This window comes from Anser brachyrhynchus (genome assembly GCF_964034855.1).
Source record: "Anser brachyrhynchus genome assembly, chromosome: 3".
Lineage (NCBI taxonomy): Eukaryota > Metazoa > Chordata > Aves > Anseriformes > Anatidae > Anser > Anser brachyrhynchus.
In genome coordinates, this window is record NC_137696.1 from 78,392,779 (window position 1) to 78,409,103 (window position 16,325).

The 16,325-nt window shown below is 42.9% G+C and overlaps 1 protein-coding gene across 1 annotated transcript in view; it reads right to left on the reverse strand.

Annotated features, from left to right (window-relative positions):
• Positions 1-14,486, reverse strand: part of CRYBG1 (crystallin beta-gamma domain containing 1) — a 96,493-nt gene extending 82,007 nt beyond the window's left edge. The window contains exon 1 of the mRNA XM_080586952.1: positions 14,144-14,486. Coding sequence (XP_080443078.1) covers positions 14,144-14,445 — 302 coding nt within the window. The 5' untranslated portion in view covers positions 14,446-14,486. The remainder of the gene's footprint in view (positions 1-14,143) is intronic.
• Between the last annotated feature and the right edge of the window lie 1,839 nt (positions 14,487-16,325).

Genomic DNA, 16,325 nt, shown 5'->3' on the forward strand with positions numbered 1-16,325 from the left:
ACTATAAAGTCCTGTAAAAGCCTTCTCTTCTCTAGGCTAAATAAACTGGACTTTCTCAGCCTTTCTTCACAGGAGAGGAGTTCCAGCCCTCCAGCAGGAAATCACAGAAGGTAGATTGCCACCCCCGTGGCTCTTCTGAGCCTGCTCTCCATTACTGACGGGAGTGGTCTGATTCGATTTTACAAGGTCTACCTGCACTGCGTGAGAGACAAGGTACGATGGCTAATTATAAAAGCTTGGGGAAACAGGATGAGAAGCATCACATCCTCCTAGATTCCTACAAATGGTGAGGAGTCATAGAAAAAGGGAACACCCTTCCTTCGCAGTGATAGCCTTAATGCCAAAGTTAGCACGGACATCACGCGAACTGAATGCCCTGAATGAAACAGCAAAGCAGTTTCAGGTTCCTGGATCATTAGTCAGTGCTCCCAGATGCTCAGATGCCCTGAAGTATCTCGCATTCTCCATCAAATATACACAGGCACCTTGGGTTGTGCCAGCACTGGTACTGGTAACAAGGGCCTGATAACAAAATGCCACAGTGAGGGTCAGTGTCCAACCTGTTTCGTTATCATCATTCGACTGTGGTCCAGCTCTGGGAGAGAAGCAGAAGGCGCTGGCAGTGCCACAGCACCTCTTCCTCACCCAGGTTCCTTGGAAGCAGGTCACTGACATCAGAAGCTGCGTGAGCACTACTGGAAAATATTCACAGTTATAGTTTTGGGAGGTGTCTGCTACTCCTCCAGATGCCCCTGATCACTACCTAAATTATTCATGCATCCTTCTTCAGCTGTGTAAAATCTGTCACAAGGGACCTAAACCAATGGGCCCAGGCTGATAGAAATCATTGAACACTGAAGACAAAAGATCCCTGAGAATGAGAAGCTTGCACCAAGGCTGAGAAGTGACTGAAAGGAAGGATAAGAACTGCTGAATCAAATAAGCCTGTCTACCTTTCAGTATCCACTTAGTATTAAAGTTCATGACAGTCAATATGCTTTATTTCACAGCTCTTTTCCCTCACTCTCCTTACATTATAAAATAAAGTTTAGTGTTAAGAAGTAACTCGGTGTGGGATTTTTATTTTTTTAATAGGCATCCAGGCCATCACAGAAAGTGAATTTAAAGCAAAGGAATATACTAACACTACCAACAATACTACAACTTAATGTGAGAGATGAATATGCCCACAGAGAGATCAAAGGAGAGCTGAACATTGTACTGCCTCAGAAATATGGAAAACATGATTGAAGATGTATAGTTGTGGGTTGTTTTTTTGTTTTGTTTTGTTTTTTTCATATTTTATTATATATCTTCTTTATAGGAAGAGGTGTTCTTCCTATAAACTGGGTAAGATGCCACTTGGAAAAGGGTTCAAAACTCTTAAGGTAAGAATGACTCAAGCACTAGATGCAGTATTCCCCTGGCCCGTAAAAGCACCAAACAACACAATCTACCCTTGGAGAATCACACCCTGATTGCTTTTCAAAGCAACAAAGTAAGCATATGACTTCCACACACACCATGGCCTGCTGTTGCCAGCACGTGGCTGGTGACATCTGCTTCACTAGATGACAAGGACATCTCATTTGTAATCAGCAGCAAAAATTATTTATAATAATCTTCAAGTGTAAGGGACATCTTGCCAGTAAGAAAATACAGTCATTAAACCAAAACGCATACCTTAGAATGAACATGAGTACTACACTTTTGCCTATAGTGTTGCATATAAAATTCATTTCCACTTTATAGATTTATATTCAGTAACTCTACCGTACACCTGTGCTACAATATAGACTATACATTGGTAAGTCTTCTGGAAGTAGACAAAAATGTATTTCAAAATTATGAGAAATAGATCAGATGGTGGACAGCCTGGGAAACAATCCAGAAGAAGAACTGAAGGAGTTGTATGTTGGTAAAAATAAGTAGCATTACTGATGAAAGAGAAATCCATCTGTCTTAGTTACAAAGGTGCGCAATTGGAAAAAAAATGTTAAACAACTCTGTAATTTTTATGGAACAAAGCCAGAGCTGATACTTCTGAGTGTGGGAAGAAATGAATACATGATAATATTTTGTCGTTTTGGCAGCAGTCCCAGGGTAATGACTGGGGGATTCAAATTCAACTGGAAAAGCACATTCAATCCATTACTGGAAGAAAAGCAATTCCATGAACTGTAATAAGGAACAGTGGGAGTAGAGAATTTTTGGATTTTGATAAATCTTACAAACCACAAACCAAAGGATAATCAAAATATGGATTCTTCAGATTGTAAAGGACTTGCTTTAAGATGGATGCAAGGAAGGAACTACTTCTGCAGACAACAGCAACAACATGGTGGGGGGGGGAGACGTTGTTTAACACCATTACAGCACGGAAATATGCCAGAAGTTGGCAAGTAACTCTCATCTAACTGAAAAAAAGATTAGACATGTCCAAACAGCTATACAGAGGTTTCTTCTTCTTCTTTAAAAAACAAAACCAATAAAAACCCACTGTAGAATATAGCAAGTTAGTCACTTACAACTGTAGTGATATTAAGGAATCGCCATTATCATATTTCATAAAAAGATAAAAACTATTGCAAAGAAACAATTGTTGAAGAAACCTAGGAAGACAAAGTAGACAAACAGCAGCTGGCAGTGAGAGGTGATTTAGATATCTTTCCAACAGCAAAAAAAAGAACCCCTCGTGGACTAACTGTATTTCATACCTTTAAAAGAAATTTGCATAATGCTCAAACATGTATACCCATCACAAAACTAAACCAAAAAAAACGCTTTAATCAGGTGACACTACACTGTCATCAAATAAATACTGTTATGCTCAATATTTGAAATTGCTAGAACTCATTTAGATACAGAATTTGAGAATGTAAAGCTGCCGAATTTTTTTTGGAAACTTCCTGTTCAGTTCCTTCCCAGCAGTCACACCAAGCATCCGTGCAACGTGCAATCAGTGCTTGAATACCTGCGTGGAGCTATTATTAATCCCTCTAATGCTGCCCCACTGGTTTAGCAGCCAGTGGGACATTCCTCAGTGCGAGCACCCTGCCTGCTTCAGACAGTCTCATGCACAGCTTCTGAGCACAGTGTGACAAAGTGGGAAGAAAAAATAGATGTTCAATTTAAAGAAGATTAATTTAGGATGCAGAGGACTTCTAAAAATGCTCAGGGTGAAATTATTACACAATTTCACAAGCTAATACATTTTTACAATTGAGGTCACTCTGCTCATGTTTTCAAATTAGTCTTACTATCACATTGTATTGAGTATTTACAGGAAAAAAAAATGAGATTTTTTGAATAACAGAAAAGACAGTCACCTGACTAGATTTATTTTTACGAAGAAGTTACTTTATGAACTATGTGCTGATTTTCTACTTTTTTATGATTTATGAGACAGTCTTATCACACTGGCACACATGTAAAAGTTCTTTGGGATGACTCTTACTTGTTTTGAACCGAAGTTTATAAAAGTTAGACATTTTCTAAAGTATGCTTTGATCCAAACATAGTATGCTTGCACTAACAAATACTTCTTGAAAGTTGACATGAGAAGTCCGGTATCTTGGCAGAAAAAAATGCATTTTGGCTTCAGATTTTTTCATTATGTTAACTGTAACAAGCCAGTAGAGAGTACTGTCTTATCTCTATCAATTTTTTTTTTCATTTCTTAACTCAATATAGTGAAAACGTGAAATGTCTCCCTCAAAATTTGGCTTACTCATAATCTTACCTCGTAAAAATACTAAAAATTCAATATTAAAACTATTACCTCTACCTCACCTCAAAGGTTTTATAAATTTTTTTGTTTGTCCCAAATAAGAAAGATATCATCTAGATCGTATTAAAGAACTGGTTAGTTCAATTACCAGTCGCTCCAAGCCACAGATACATGGCGTAAGATAGTGCAAACAACGAGGTAGACTCCCATGAATAATAGCACTACTGTGACTGCCTTTGGATTTCTGCTGTACCAACAGAGCAACACAGGAAAGCAACCTCCACGATGCAGATTTGTTAGTACTTCCTAGAGACATGCATTTTCCTGACAACATCAGCAGGTTTGATCCCAAATACAGGTGGTAAGAGCCTCCCTGAAGTCCTGACTATTAGTTTCTGCCAAACGTGACAGGAATGGGGATCAAGCTATTCATTGGGAACCAGGCAGACAACCTCACAAGAACAGACTTATCATCCACAGGACTGTCACCTATACTGTGTTTCAGATACACCCCTGTGGAACTTTTATGGGCCTCTCAGCCTCTTTTTTATCTCTTCACCTCAAACACACCCTTTAAATTACACAAGGACTATAAAGCCTGATGCATTCCATTCTGAAATTTCAAATGATATGTATTCATTCAGAGCTTTTGAAAGGTGCCAACTGTTTTTTGGTCTTTTCTGCTGTTACTCACTATTTGCATATAGAAGCCATAGTCAAAATCTGACCCCATTATGCCAGACATTTGATAAACACACAACCCAAGCCTGGGAGAGATCAGACAGGAAACTAACAACACAGACAAAAGGTGTGAGAAAAAGATTTCTTAGTACATAAACTGAAGACAGACAAGGCTGCCTCCCATTGAATAACTTGAGTCCAGCCTCAAATCACATGAATCCCATGAGGTTAACTAAGAAACCATGTCTGAGGTGGGGTCAGACAGACATGTCTTCAATGCATCCAGGTTTAAGACAGCCAGGTGAAAAGCAGGTCTGGTTTGCAGGCCATGTCACTATGTTCGTAAGCGTGGTGCTGTGCCTGCACACTTGACCTTGGAGTCTGAATACATGGGCTTATTCTCAGTGCTGCAAAAAACAACCAAGCAGCCAACCGATCAATAAACAACCTGCCTCTTTACAGGATGTAATAGTGTAAGAACAGATCTATGTCATACAATTACAGAATATCCTGAGCTGGAAGAGACCTACAAGGATCATCAATTCCAGCTCCTGGCTCCACACAGGACCACGCGAAAACCAGCCCATGTGTCTGAGAGTGTTGTCCAAACGCTGCTTGAACTCCATCAGGCTCGGTGCCGTGACCACTGCCCTGGGGAGCCTGTCCCAGTGCCCGACCACCCTATGGGTGCAGATCCTTTCCCTAACCCCCAGCCTGACCCTCCCCTGTCCCAGCTCCATGCCGTTCCCTCGGGTCCTGTCGCTGTCCCCAGAGAGCAGAGCTCAGCGCCTGCCCCTCCGCTCCCCTCGTGAGGGAGCTGCAGGCCGCCATGAGGCCTCCCCTCAGCCTGCTCTGCTCTGGGCTGAACAAACCAAGGGACCTCAGCCGCTCCTCATAGGTCTTGAATCTGTGTTGCTTTCACAGAGGGCACTCCTAGGCCGCTTTAACCCAGAAAGACTGCATATGCACAAATCCACACCTCCTTCTGCAACCTAGTCTGTGCAGGTAAGAATACTGAGGCTACAACAAAAGTAGCACAAGGGCTGCCATTTCAGCAGTTCCACTGAAGAATCTACACTGCTACGTTCAAACATAGCTGTAAAACACAAACTCAACAATTTCTCTTTGCCAAGTACAGAAACATTCTTCAAACAGAAAAAGTATAACATTGGTAGGTAGGTTTCCTTTCATTTCCAGTTCTATTTGCTTCCCTATTTGCTTCAGCTTTTGGACATAGCTAAAGGAAGTCACAGAGATGCTTCAGCATCAACAGGTAAGTTTCAGCAAGTATCTACAGGTGTCTCCCCTACACCATGCAGTATGAATTATTTGTACTTTATCTGCAATCGGTAATAATGGGTGAATCATTAAAACACCCTCCTTAGAGACAAATGTGGCCCTATAATGGTATAGATTTTTCTTTATTATTATTCACACGGTTTGGTTTTATGCCAAACATGCTTTACTGTTCCGAAATTCTAAATATACATCCTGTCAGAAGAATTACAGGTTACTTTTTAAATGCTTTGTGAATGGCAAGATTCTCAGCCAAGGGTAGGAAAACATGTCAGCATTGCTCATCACAGAGTGCCTCCACGACTGCTGTGGAATGTCCACTGTGAAATTCCAGCTGATGGTTTCAAGGAATTACAATGATGGAAACCAAAACAAACAAACAAGCAGATCTGTAAACTCTTCTGGGAGTCAAAGAATAAGAAACTAGACACTCCCTCTTCAAAACCCTCAGGTTTACAATGACACTTGGAATTCTCTTGTACTTCTCAGTGCCAAGTATCTGCACGCCCATAGTTTTCACAATACTCTATTACCAGACATTATCCACAGTAGGCCCTTGTGACAATGCAGGCTACCTGCATATGTCCAGTACAAGAAAAGTGTTGACAAAATGCAGTGAATATAGAGAAGAATCACCAAGATGTTTAGATGCATGGGCAAAAGTTAAGACTGGCTACCTAATAGGAGGCAATTTCTCCTTGGAGGTGCACAGGGACAGACCGAGAGGAGATGGATATAAAGTACAACATGAAAAATTTTGATTAGAACTGAGGAAAAAATTTCACAGTCTTCACAGGGAAGTTATGGAGTCTCAGACCCTAGTCAACACTTGACTAGACAAAACCCTGAGCAACTCCCTCTAACTTCAGATCACAAGCTAACTTTGAAGCTGGCTCTACCTTCAGCAGAGTTGGACAAGATTAACTCCAGAGGTTTCTTTCAACTGAAATCAATCTATTTTGTATTTATTATATAATGAGGAAAGTGTTCTGCTAGTTTCTTACCAGGAAAGAACATCAAACTCCCTCACTTCCTGAAGAGCAGCCTCTCCTCATAAGTAACACAAAAGCTTCCACTGGAGGTTCTCTCCACCTCTCTTAGCATTAATTAGAAGTCACCTTTGACTTTGCATGAGGCCTGAGAGCATGTGTTGTGGCACCTGCTCCTGGCCACAGCAGAAGGAACAAATTGAAAATGATGGTTTCCGCCAGGTCATGCGACTTAAAACTTTTTCTGCTTGGCTAATTCTGCTTGGCCTGATCAAGCTCTGTGAGCTGGGGCACAGATCCTCATAGATTTCCAAGGAATTGGGCAGCATTCCTGATGCACAGCCTTGTCTCAACAGCACTATTACAGCTGCGGCAACAACAGCAGTCCACTCGAGATAATATAACAGTAGCTTACAAACATGAAATGGCAACTATAAAAGGTCAGTTATAAGATGCACTATGGCCCCTCAGCCTTCCTTCAATTCTCAAAGTACTTACGGAGTTACTCTAATGGTAGAAGGAACTCTGTAATTAACATAAAGAATCACTATTGAGGAAAAACAGACTCTTGTCAAACTAGCAGTTGTGCTTCTGGTATTGGGCTTTACCTGAAACATGAGATTGGGGAATTCATCAAACACATCTGTTTTACAGATTTGCATAGTTCAGGACATTCTTTTAAAAACTTAATTTGGTCAACTTTACAACTGTAAAACCTAGATGACTAAAGGATTCACTTACCCAAAAGTTCTATCTTACTGAACTAATATTATTTCATTTTCATTTCAGAATTTCCAAGTACAGTTCCAAAGTGAGGCTAATGAAAAATGACAGGAATTTTGCACACTTGGGAATGAAGGATATATAGAAGATGATAGTTTCTTTTCTTTAAATTAATTAAATACTTTTTTTTTTCAGATGGCACCAAAGGAAAAGAATATTCCCTTATGTTGATCAATCTTTACTCGTCTTTCCCTTCTTGTCTTGAGGTAGCATTGAATGATGAAATATTTGATGATAGATTGAGTTAGCTCACAGTACGTGGCTGCATGAACAAACATGCGTGAGAAAGAAAACTGTACAGTAGAAAGTCAGCAAGGTGTAAGAAGTGACTAAAATAAGAATAGTATGTACAAAGATACATTGTTATCTGCTACATGATATGTATTTTGCCATTGTATTTTTTATGTTTGCTTTGAAAGCTAAAGGGAAGGGATTTTTCATATGCATGGGAAGTTCTGATCATAGAACAGCTCCTCATGTTTTTATTCTATTTTAAAATGCAAGCTGCTAACAGAAGAGCTAACTACTGTTAACAGTTCCCAATCCTCCCCATTATGTTCTATTTCCAGCAGCCTTAACAGTTCCTAAACATTGCCATTTTGGCTAAAATTTTGCAAATCAGACCCTGGGTCAAGGAGTTTCCTCCTCCCTCTCTCTGCTTCCCCTGTTCTCTCCACAGTCATCTGTGAAAGGTTTGTTTCCACAACTTTCCCATGACTTGCCCAGCTTTACCTAGGAAACACAGCAGAAGCAGGGATCAACTGCGTTTCCTTAAAGACACTTGAAAACTCCTAGCCAGAATCAACTGAAAACACAGAAGTTATGTGGAAAAAGCATCTTCATCAGGAGATTGCTCGCAAGGAGAGAAGGTGCCTTAAGGTTGCACAGTAAAGATAAGAACACAGCTTTTGAAGCTCATGACTGACTCCACACTGTAACACCCTGCACGGAGCTATCAGTTTGTGGACTCCTCCTTACCAGGTAACACAGATGGCATTCAGCTGTCCAAATTCAGACGTTGGAGCCATGACCTTCAGGTGCCTTTTAAAGCCAATGAGGAAAACCTGGAATTTCTAAGCTGCAATTCATTTAGCCTGTTTCAGACGCTCACCCTAGGGTAAGATGAATTGCACACCAGACATGCCTATTTGTCCTCCCTGATTATAAAGGGAGTAACCAGTTCAGATGTAGATATCCGAAATTAGAGGATGTGGCTGCCATCTTGTATTTGTATATGAAGTAAGTCAAACTAATTATATTCACCGTTTCAATAACAGATATTAATTTTACTTACCCCTGGTATTTAGGATCACCAAAAATGATGGAAAACGTCATCATAAGAAAATCACAGCTCTTTCAAACAGATTTTCTTACATTCTGAATAAATTAGTTCCTTTTTTTGTTGTTGTTGTTCAAAGGCATTATTTAGCAGCATGTAAAATACTGCATTTTGATTTTTTTTTCTTTCTAATGTGTTATTTCCATAAATTCAGCAAAAACAGCATGTTAAGAGAATAAAATAATCCATTTCTTCAGGTCTGCTCTTCTGTGCCAGAAAGCTTGTCTAATTTTTCTGATTATACCAGCTGATCTACAGATAACACTTCTATCTACAAATGTTGTCCAGCAAATGTCCTGAGGCCATCTCAAGTACAATAAACTATCACTCTTCCGAATGCTCAATGCAAGCTGGAAGCCACTGGAGAAAGAAGGCTGAATTGCTTGATGCAAATCTCAAGAGGTCAAAAAGGGAGGGATAGATGGGATGGACAGTTGTAGGAACAAGGGAACATGACAAAAAGAAAAGGAGACAATTCAGCAATATTAGGAAAGAGCAGAGCATGAAAACTGTTGGTGGTTTATACAAACGGTACTCACTGAATAGGAATGCACTCAATATTTAATACTGCTTTTAGCACTCCATGAATTATTATGTGCCAACTAGATGCATTCAATATGAACTTTTTTTTAGTGGATCTTCCTGGATGCTTTTCATAAACATTTGACATTTTCATAAACATTTCATAAACGTGTTTAATTTCCCAACAATTTCTCAAAACATCTTTATATTTTTATTTGTCTTCATTTCAAAGAGTGCATCTGACACACTAAAACCAAAGGTGTCACAACTGGCACCTGGTTTGAGAAAGCTAGAACCTGATTTTTCAGAACAGTCCTTGTTTTAATAGACATTTATTTCTTCAGGACAGAGCTCATATTGCCTCAGTGGTACTCGGCGCTACTATGGATCAGGGTCACCTGAATACAGAAGAGTACGCTGTCCCTCCAGAATATACATGCAGCAAACATAGAAGCACTCAAAAAATTAGGAATATTCTTTGCTTTGTGAATGGCATGAGCCCATTGACTCATTTCACCTGAACAAAGAAAGTGAGCGATTTTTCTGAAACAGAAGTCAGGAATGAGATCCCACTTTTCTCTACCAGGATGTAACCTTTCACTGCCACCCAAGCAGGATGACCAGGGAGCCACTAGCATTCTCACTGGTTCAGATTTTTTAGACTGGCATTTGGTTTTTAAAGTGACAAAATGAAAAGGAGAGCACTCTTCTTCACAATGGTGTTTTCACAGTCACCAAAACTGCAAAATCCATGGCACAGAAACAGCAGTCCATGTTACCTCATGCAGGAAAGTCAGCTTATTACTTCCTTGGCACAGATGTCATTCGGTACGGTTTCACAGAACACTATTTTTCACTTCTTGAGAATGCAAACAAAAGTGAGCATTTCAGCACGCCACCCCTCTTATCTTAGTACCTTTATAGAAATGTATTTGTTTAATAAGCAATGATATCTTCATTAGGTCACACTGTAGATAAAATTTTGAGCAAAAATATTCTACATTTAATTATTTGATCATGATAGTTTAGCAGAACTTCTTTCCTGAATAAAACAAGACTAATAAATCTTTATACCTAAGGCATTATGCTTACAGTACAGATTACCAAGAACTATACTGCAAACATAATTACCCTTTTTCATTTCCATCTCCCACAAAGTGCAACCAGCAACCCTTCTAGACATCCATATTCAATCCTGCAAAGAACAGAGGTGAACGATTGCATTTTTCTTTCAACCAGACAACTCATAAAAGTAAAGTTACACACATAGACAAAGTATATTGAATCAAAAGTTCATATTTTCTATTTAACGCAGCTGACTGCATGACAGTTTTCTACATTCTGCTTTTGTCAATCAATCAAGCTACTAATGTTCTGTGGTATTGCAAGCAGTTTTTAATTGAGTGAAACATTTGTTCGCAATCTTTCTGCAAAACATCATGTTACATATGGGCTGTGAAGCATGATTTCCTCAGTTCTTCTAACACAGAAGTCAATGAAGGTTATGGTTCCACCACCACTTTCTCCTCCTGCAACACAACATTTCTTCATCCTTCTCCTGAACATGTGTGTTCCTCCCTGAGATAGCATCTAATTATTCCACAGTCTAACTATCCTTGGATGTAGCCTAATACCAAGTTTCCCTTTGCTTATTTTTATGCTATTAGTGAACCCTAATTCATTATTGTCTCCCTGCCAAATCATTGTAGAATAACGGTCATAGAGGTTTTTTTGCCTTCACATCTTAGCATTAGACATATTTAGTCCTAGCATTCTCAATACCAAGGCTGACAACTACCAGTGATTCTTCAAACTGAGGAAGTAGTAAGTCGCAAAAATGTTTTGACATTGACATATTTTTGGCAAGAATCTAGCTTTATGTGATTTGTGTATTAGCCAACCCAACACTGGACTGAAGTAACATGTCTGGTCTCGACCATCAAATACCAAAAGCTCCAGATTCTTAGTGTAGTATACGTTGTGAGAAAGGCTGCTAAACAATCACACCCCAAAGATAGACAATTTTCTTTGTCCTCCTGTATCCAACTTCCTCCTTCAAAGTTCAAATCTAAGTCATTGTCTTCATTTTTATAGCTGCTCTTTGGTGAAGATCATTCAAGGTCCATGACACAACAGCTCTGTAACCTGATGTTTGGAAATCACAGACTTTATGACTTCCAGGGGACCAAGCAAAATCAGGTTTCTTTATATGCTGCAGTTTTTCAAGGCATGGTAACAACTGTCATTCTTTCCCATTCTTCTCTTTCACCACTGCTTCTTCTGTTTAGAGGCTCCAGTTCGTAACTATTATCTCTGGGAAAGAGACTCTACCAGCTTTTGCTGCAAAGAGACCTGGGGATTTCATCTGCAGACACCCATGAACAAAAGCAGTATACCACAAGATTCACTGAGGTATAAGAATGCACACTTGTAGCCTCAAGTTGAAAGGAGTTGAGCTGCTTGCTTATTGTTTTATGGTAAGACATTTTTATGCCATACTGGCTACTGTTCTTCAAGATAAGTAATCTAACAGCAAGGAAAAGTATTGGCTACCTCAAAAAAACAGCATGAGAGCTCATCGGATAGTTCTTGAACTGGAGTACCATTTAGATAGGTGTCTTCAAACAGCCGGCTTTCATGCTAGTTACTTGCCAATCTATGTCTCCCTCCTACCAGAAGGTGGCCATTAAGCACCTCAATTTTTCAAAATCTTCACTGTTAAAAGTCTACTTTTATTTGTTCTATATAGCATTCTTCCAACCATGTATTACACCCTACCATTCACATAATAAAAAAATAAAATACTTCAAACAAAGTCATTTCAGAAATGTCACTATAATCTTCATTATGAAGAAAAAAAATGCATTGAGCATTTTTGGCTGTGTATTTTTGGCTGGTTAGGCTTTCTTTATTCCATTTAAAAAAAAAAAAAGACGATGGTAAAAAGCTACATAAACAAGAGAAGCTTGTACTCCCTGAAGATGACCAACTGCAGGTAGTGATGTTAAGATAAACATGTATTTCCATGTGCTGAAGTGCAAGCCCAACCTGTTACCAATAATGGAAGGATTGGTTCCCTGTCCAAAAAGCAGGAAAACAGTTATTTCATAATGAGAGTTACAAACCCATCATTTCAGAAGCCTTGCAGTTAATAGATTTCACTCGTGTTTTTAGCACAGAAATTGATAATAATATTATGCAGCAAAAACACCTTCCAGTTTTTTCAGGTGTAACAACTGAATCCCAAAGCCTGTACAGCATTTCTGGTTTGGTTTGGCACTACAGAGCTAGCAAGACATCCGGAAGGACAAGGAACTGGCACCTAGATGAAGGACTTTTTCCCTTTTTCTCACCATGCATTTGACCACATCTAGATAGTCTGTTCAGCTTTGGGCCCCCTCAGCACAAAACAGATGTTGATAAACTGGGATGAGTTCAACATTGGGCCCCAAGATGCAGGGGGCCCGGACGGAGCACTTATGGTGAGAGAAGAGGCTGGGGGAGCAAGGCTGGTTCAGCCTCAGGAGAGGTGACCTCGGAGGGGACCCAGCAGCTGCCTGCCAGTACCATGAGGGGTCACCAAGAAGAGCCATGAGGCTCTGCAGTGGTGCCCGGCAGCAGGAGAGGCCGTAAACTGCGCGAAGAGACGTTCCACCCTTGTACCAGGAGAAACCTTCTCACATGTAGGCAGCGACACGGCTCGTGCAGAGCGGCTGCCCACCCTCCCTGCGCTCCAGGAAGATTTCAGAACTCCACTGGACATGGTCCTGAGCAAACTGGGTCTGAACTCAGAGCCGACCCTGCTCGGGGTTCACTTCAGCCTGAGTTACACTGCGATCCTCTGATGATAACAGATTACTCTGCTTTCTGTCTTATCCAGCTTTTGGAAGGCAGAAGAGGGGTCTGTTCCTGGTTGAGGCCACCTGCAGCACCACCCTGAGCCTGGCCACTCAATGGCACTGTGAGATACATCCTTTCCCGGCTGAAAAGCAGACTTCACATTATTTTTCTATACATATGTGAACATAAACTCACTTTTTTTTTTTTCCATCATAAAAGATGTTGGTGTTTACAATTCTCAAGAGCACATTTCTATACCAAATGCAAGCATCATTAGACTGTACTTTAGTCTGCCCATCTATGTGAAGTCCATTTTAGGCAAATACTGTAATTTTCTGTAGAACTACTATATAAATATAAACAATAACAAAAGCCCACACAGAACTTCAGCAATTTAGAGGCTTCCCAGTCTGAACCAAACACCAGAGAGACCAAAAACTTAACAGTGTGCTTTTCTAAAGTCCGGATGGCACTGACACCTTCTCATTGCCCGGGTCTCGCCGCTCAAATCCGAGGGGCACCAGCCAAGCCAAGTCCTTGAGGCAAAAGCCCGAGTCGCCCGTGCCCAGCTGGGAGCTGCCTTCCCCAAAAGCCAGGCAGTGCTGCCCGGCCCCCCCCCGGCCCCAGCGCGGCGCCGCAGGCTGCAGGCACCCGGGGGAACACCTGCATCCTCACGGTCATCGCCCGGGGGACGCCGGTGCGGGTGCTGCTACCGCCGAAAAGCGGCGCCGAGCCCTTTCCTCCCTCCTTCCCCACAGCCCCAAAAAAGCGAGGGCAGGGCAGGTCCACCGCTGCGGGAAGCCAGGAGGGCACTCCGGCTGCGCTCTGCGAGGCTGCTCGGGGCTGGGAAGCCTCCTTGCCTCCTCCCTCCCTCCCTCCCCGCCGCGCTAGGGGCGCAGGGTGCCTGTTACATCCCTGCTCTTCGTCCCCCCCCGGGGGTCAGGGTCCCCCCCCGCCCCTTACCGCGGCGGCTCCGGCGGCGGCTCCTTCCTCCTCCTCCTCCTCGGGCGCCACGGGGGGAACGCGGGGCGCCGCTCGGCCACGGCGGCGGCCGCCCCCTCGGGCTGGGGCTGGGGCTGGGGCTCGGGCTCGTCCTGCTGGCCCCGGCCGAAGAGGCGCTGCAAGCGGCCGCGCCGTGCCATGCCGGGCTGGGCGTCCCGGGGGGGGGGGCCCGGCCGCCGGCACCGAGGGCAGAGCGGGGCGGGGGGGGGAGGAGGAAGAGGAGGAGGAGGGGGAGGAGGAAGCGGCGGGCTCTCCGCGGGCATGGACGGACGGTGGCTGCCGCCCGGCTCCGGGTATGCGGGTAATAAGGCGATCGCCGCCCGGTCCCTCCCCGCCGCCGAGCCCGCAGGAAGGGGGCGGCCCTGCCCGCCTGCCGGCCGTGCCCGGGGGGCGCCGGGGGGGGCATCGTCCCGCTGCCAGGCACCTCCAGCTTCGCTTTGGAGGCTTCCCTCTGCACGCCCTACGCCCCGATAGTCTGCCCTACACCCTAAAAGACGTGCCCGCCTGTGCCTGCAGAGCAGAGGGGCGGTAAAACAGCGAGGGGGGTTCCTTCGTTCCCGTTTCGCTTCCAGCTGCTGGGACGCTCAGGTCATAGCTGTCCGCCCCGAGCTGCTGGAAATGTAAAGAGTCCGTGTGCTGGGAAAGCTTTACGGTCACTGTGAAGAAACGGCCGTAATCGGGTGATAACTGACCCACAGTAGGTACGCTGAGGTGGCCGTCCCCTAATGCTGAGATCTTCACAGCAGGAGGAGAAGGCTTGGACAACCCTTGAACAAGGCTTGGAAAACAAAATACAGGAAAAGTTTGGCTGAGCAGCCCACGTAGACTACTGTTTTAGGCAAATAAATACACTTGTTTTGGGGGTAAAATCAGTTATTTTCCTGAATTGCATATAATTGACTCGGCTAGTGGTTAACTAAACAGACTAATATATGAAGAAAGTGTTTTTTCCCCAAATTAAAATAAGTTGATGAATATTATATGATATGTGTCATAACAAAATTGGCAGAACCAGAAAGGTGGACTGTTGTGCCCTCAGGAAATACATAAGGGATCGAGAAAAATTGCCCATTTTAGCAAAGCAATTTGAGTACGTAGGGACATCACTGAACCACAGAATGGGTGGGGTGGGAAGGGACGTTGCCCAGCCCCCCTGCTCAAGCAAGGGCAGACCAGTTGCTCAGGACCACATCTAGCTGTGTATTAATTATCTCCAAGGATGGAGACAGGAGAGCTGGTGGCAGGTAATGTGCTGTCCTTGGTGGATGCCTAGGAACAAAGCAGGAGCTCTGGTTTGCTGAGCAAGGGTGAATACATCAGTGCTGGTGGGCCATTTCAGCTAAGCAGCGCTGGGGAGAAAGAAGCCTGGGCCATTCAGCCCCGGTTTCTCCTCTCTCTGCCACTGCACCCGCTGGGAGAAGGAAGTCAGCAGGAGCTGCTCAAGCAGCCAGCCTGCAGATGGGCACGCTATGACCCACCAGGGTGGACACAGAGCACACTGCATCCACCTTACAATGGTGGGCAGCAGCTGATGACCCTCAGTTCTTGGCACACCAGATGGCCGAAGGTATGTTCAGCAGACTTGTGCTGCTTCATTCCTCAACAAAAAGATTTATATGACCTGAAAACATACAGTTTAAATCACAGAGCAGAGAAAAAGAAGAGTGCAAAGCACACATCTTTTTAAATCCTTTCAGATCATCTCAGCAGGTTTAGGATCAACATTAGCACCACATAGTATGTTTTTCCCACCCTACAGAGTTCAGCATCCCTCTGGAGTGACAAATGGAAGAGAGAAGCCTGCAACATCAACTTTGAGGTCTCCAGCATTTGTGCTACAGTGCTAACATAAACTGCAATATCCTAATACACAAAAGTAGATGAAGGGGATTTGGTTGATACTTGTTCAAAGTTTGGCCAAAATTAAGTCTGAGTGTTAGATGTGGCAGTATCAGAACACCTGATCTCAATCCAAAGAGATTTGTGGAGGGCCAGTACTTGTACTACTTGTTCCTAGACTCACGCAGAAGATACGGACTTCTTCTTTCAGGAAAGACGTTTTAAATACCATTAGTTAAGATAGAAATTCATTAGAATTAGCCAGCCATTTAGGAAACTTTAAATGATGATCGTGTTTATGTCA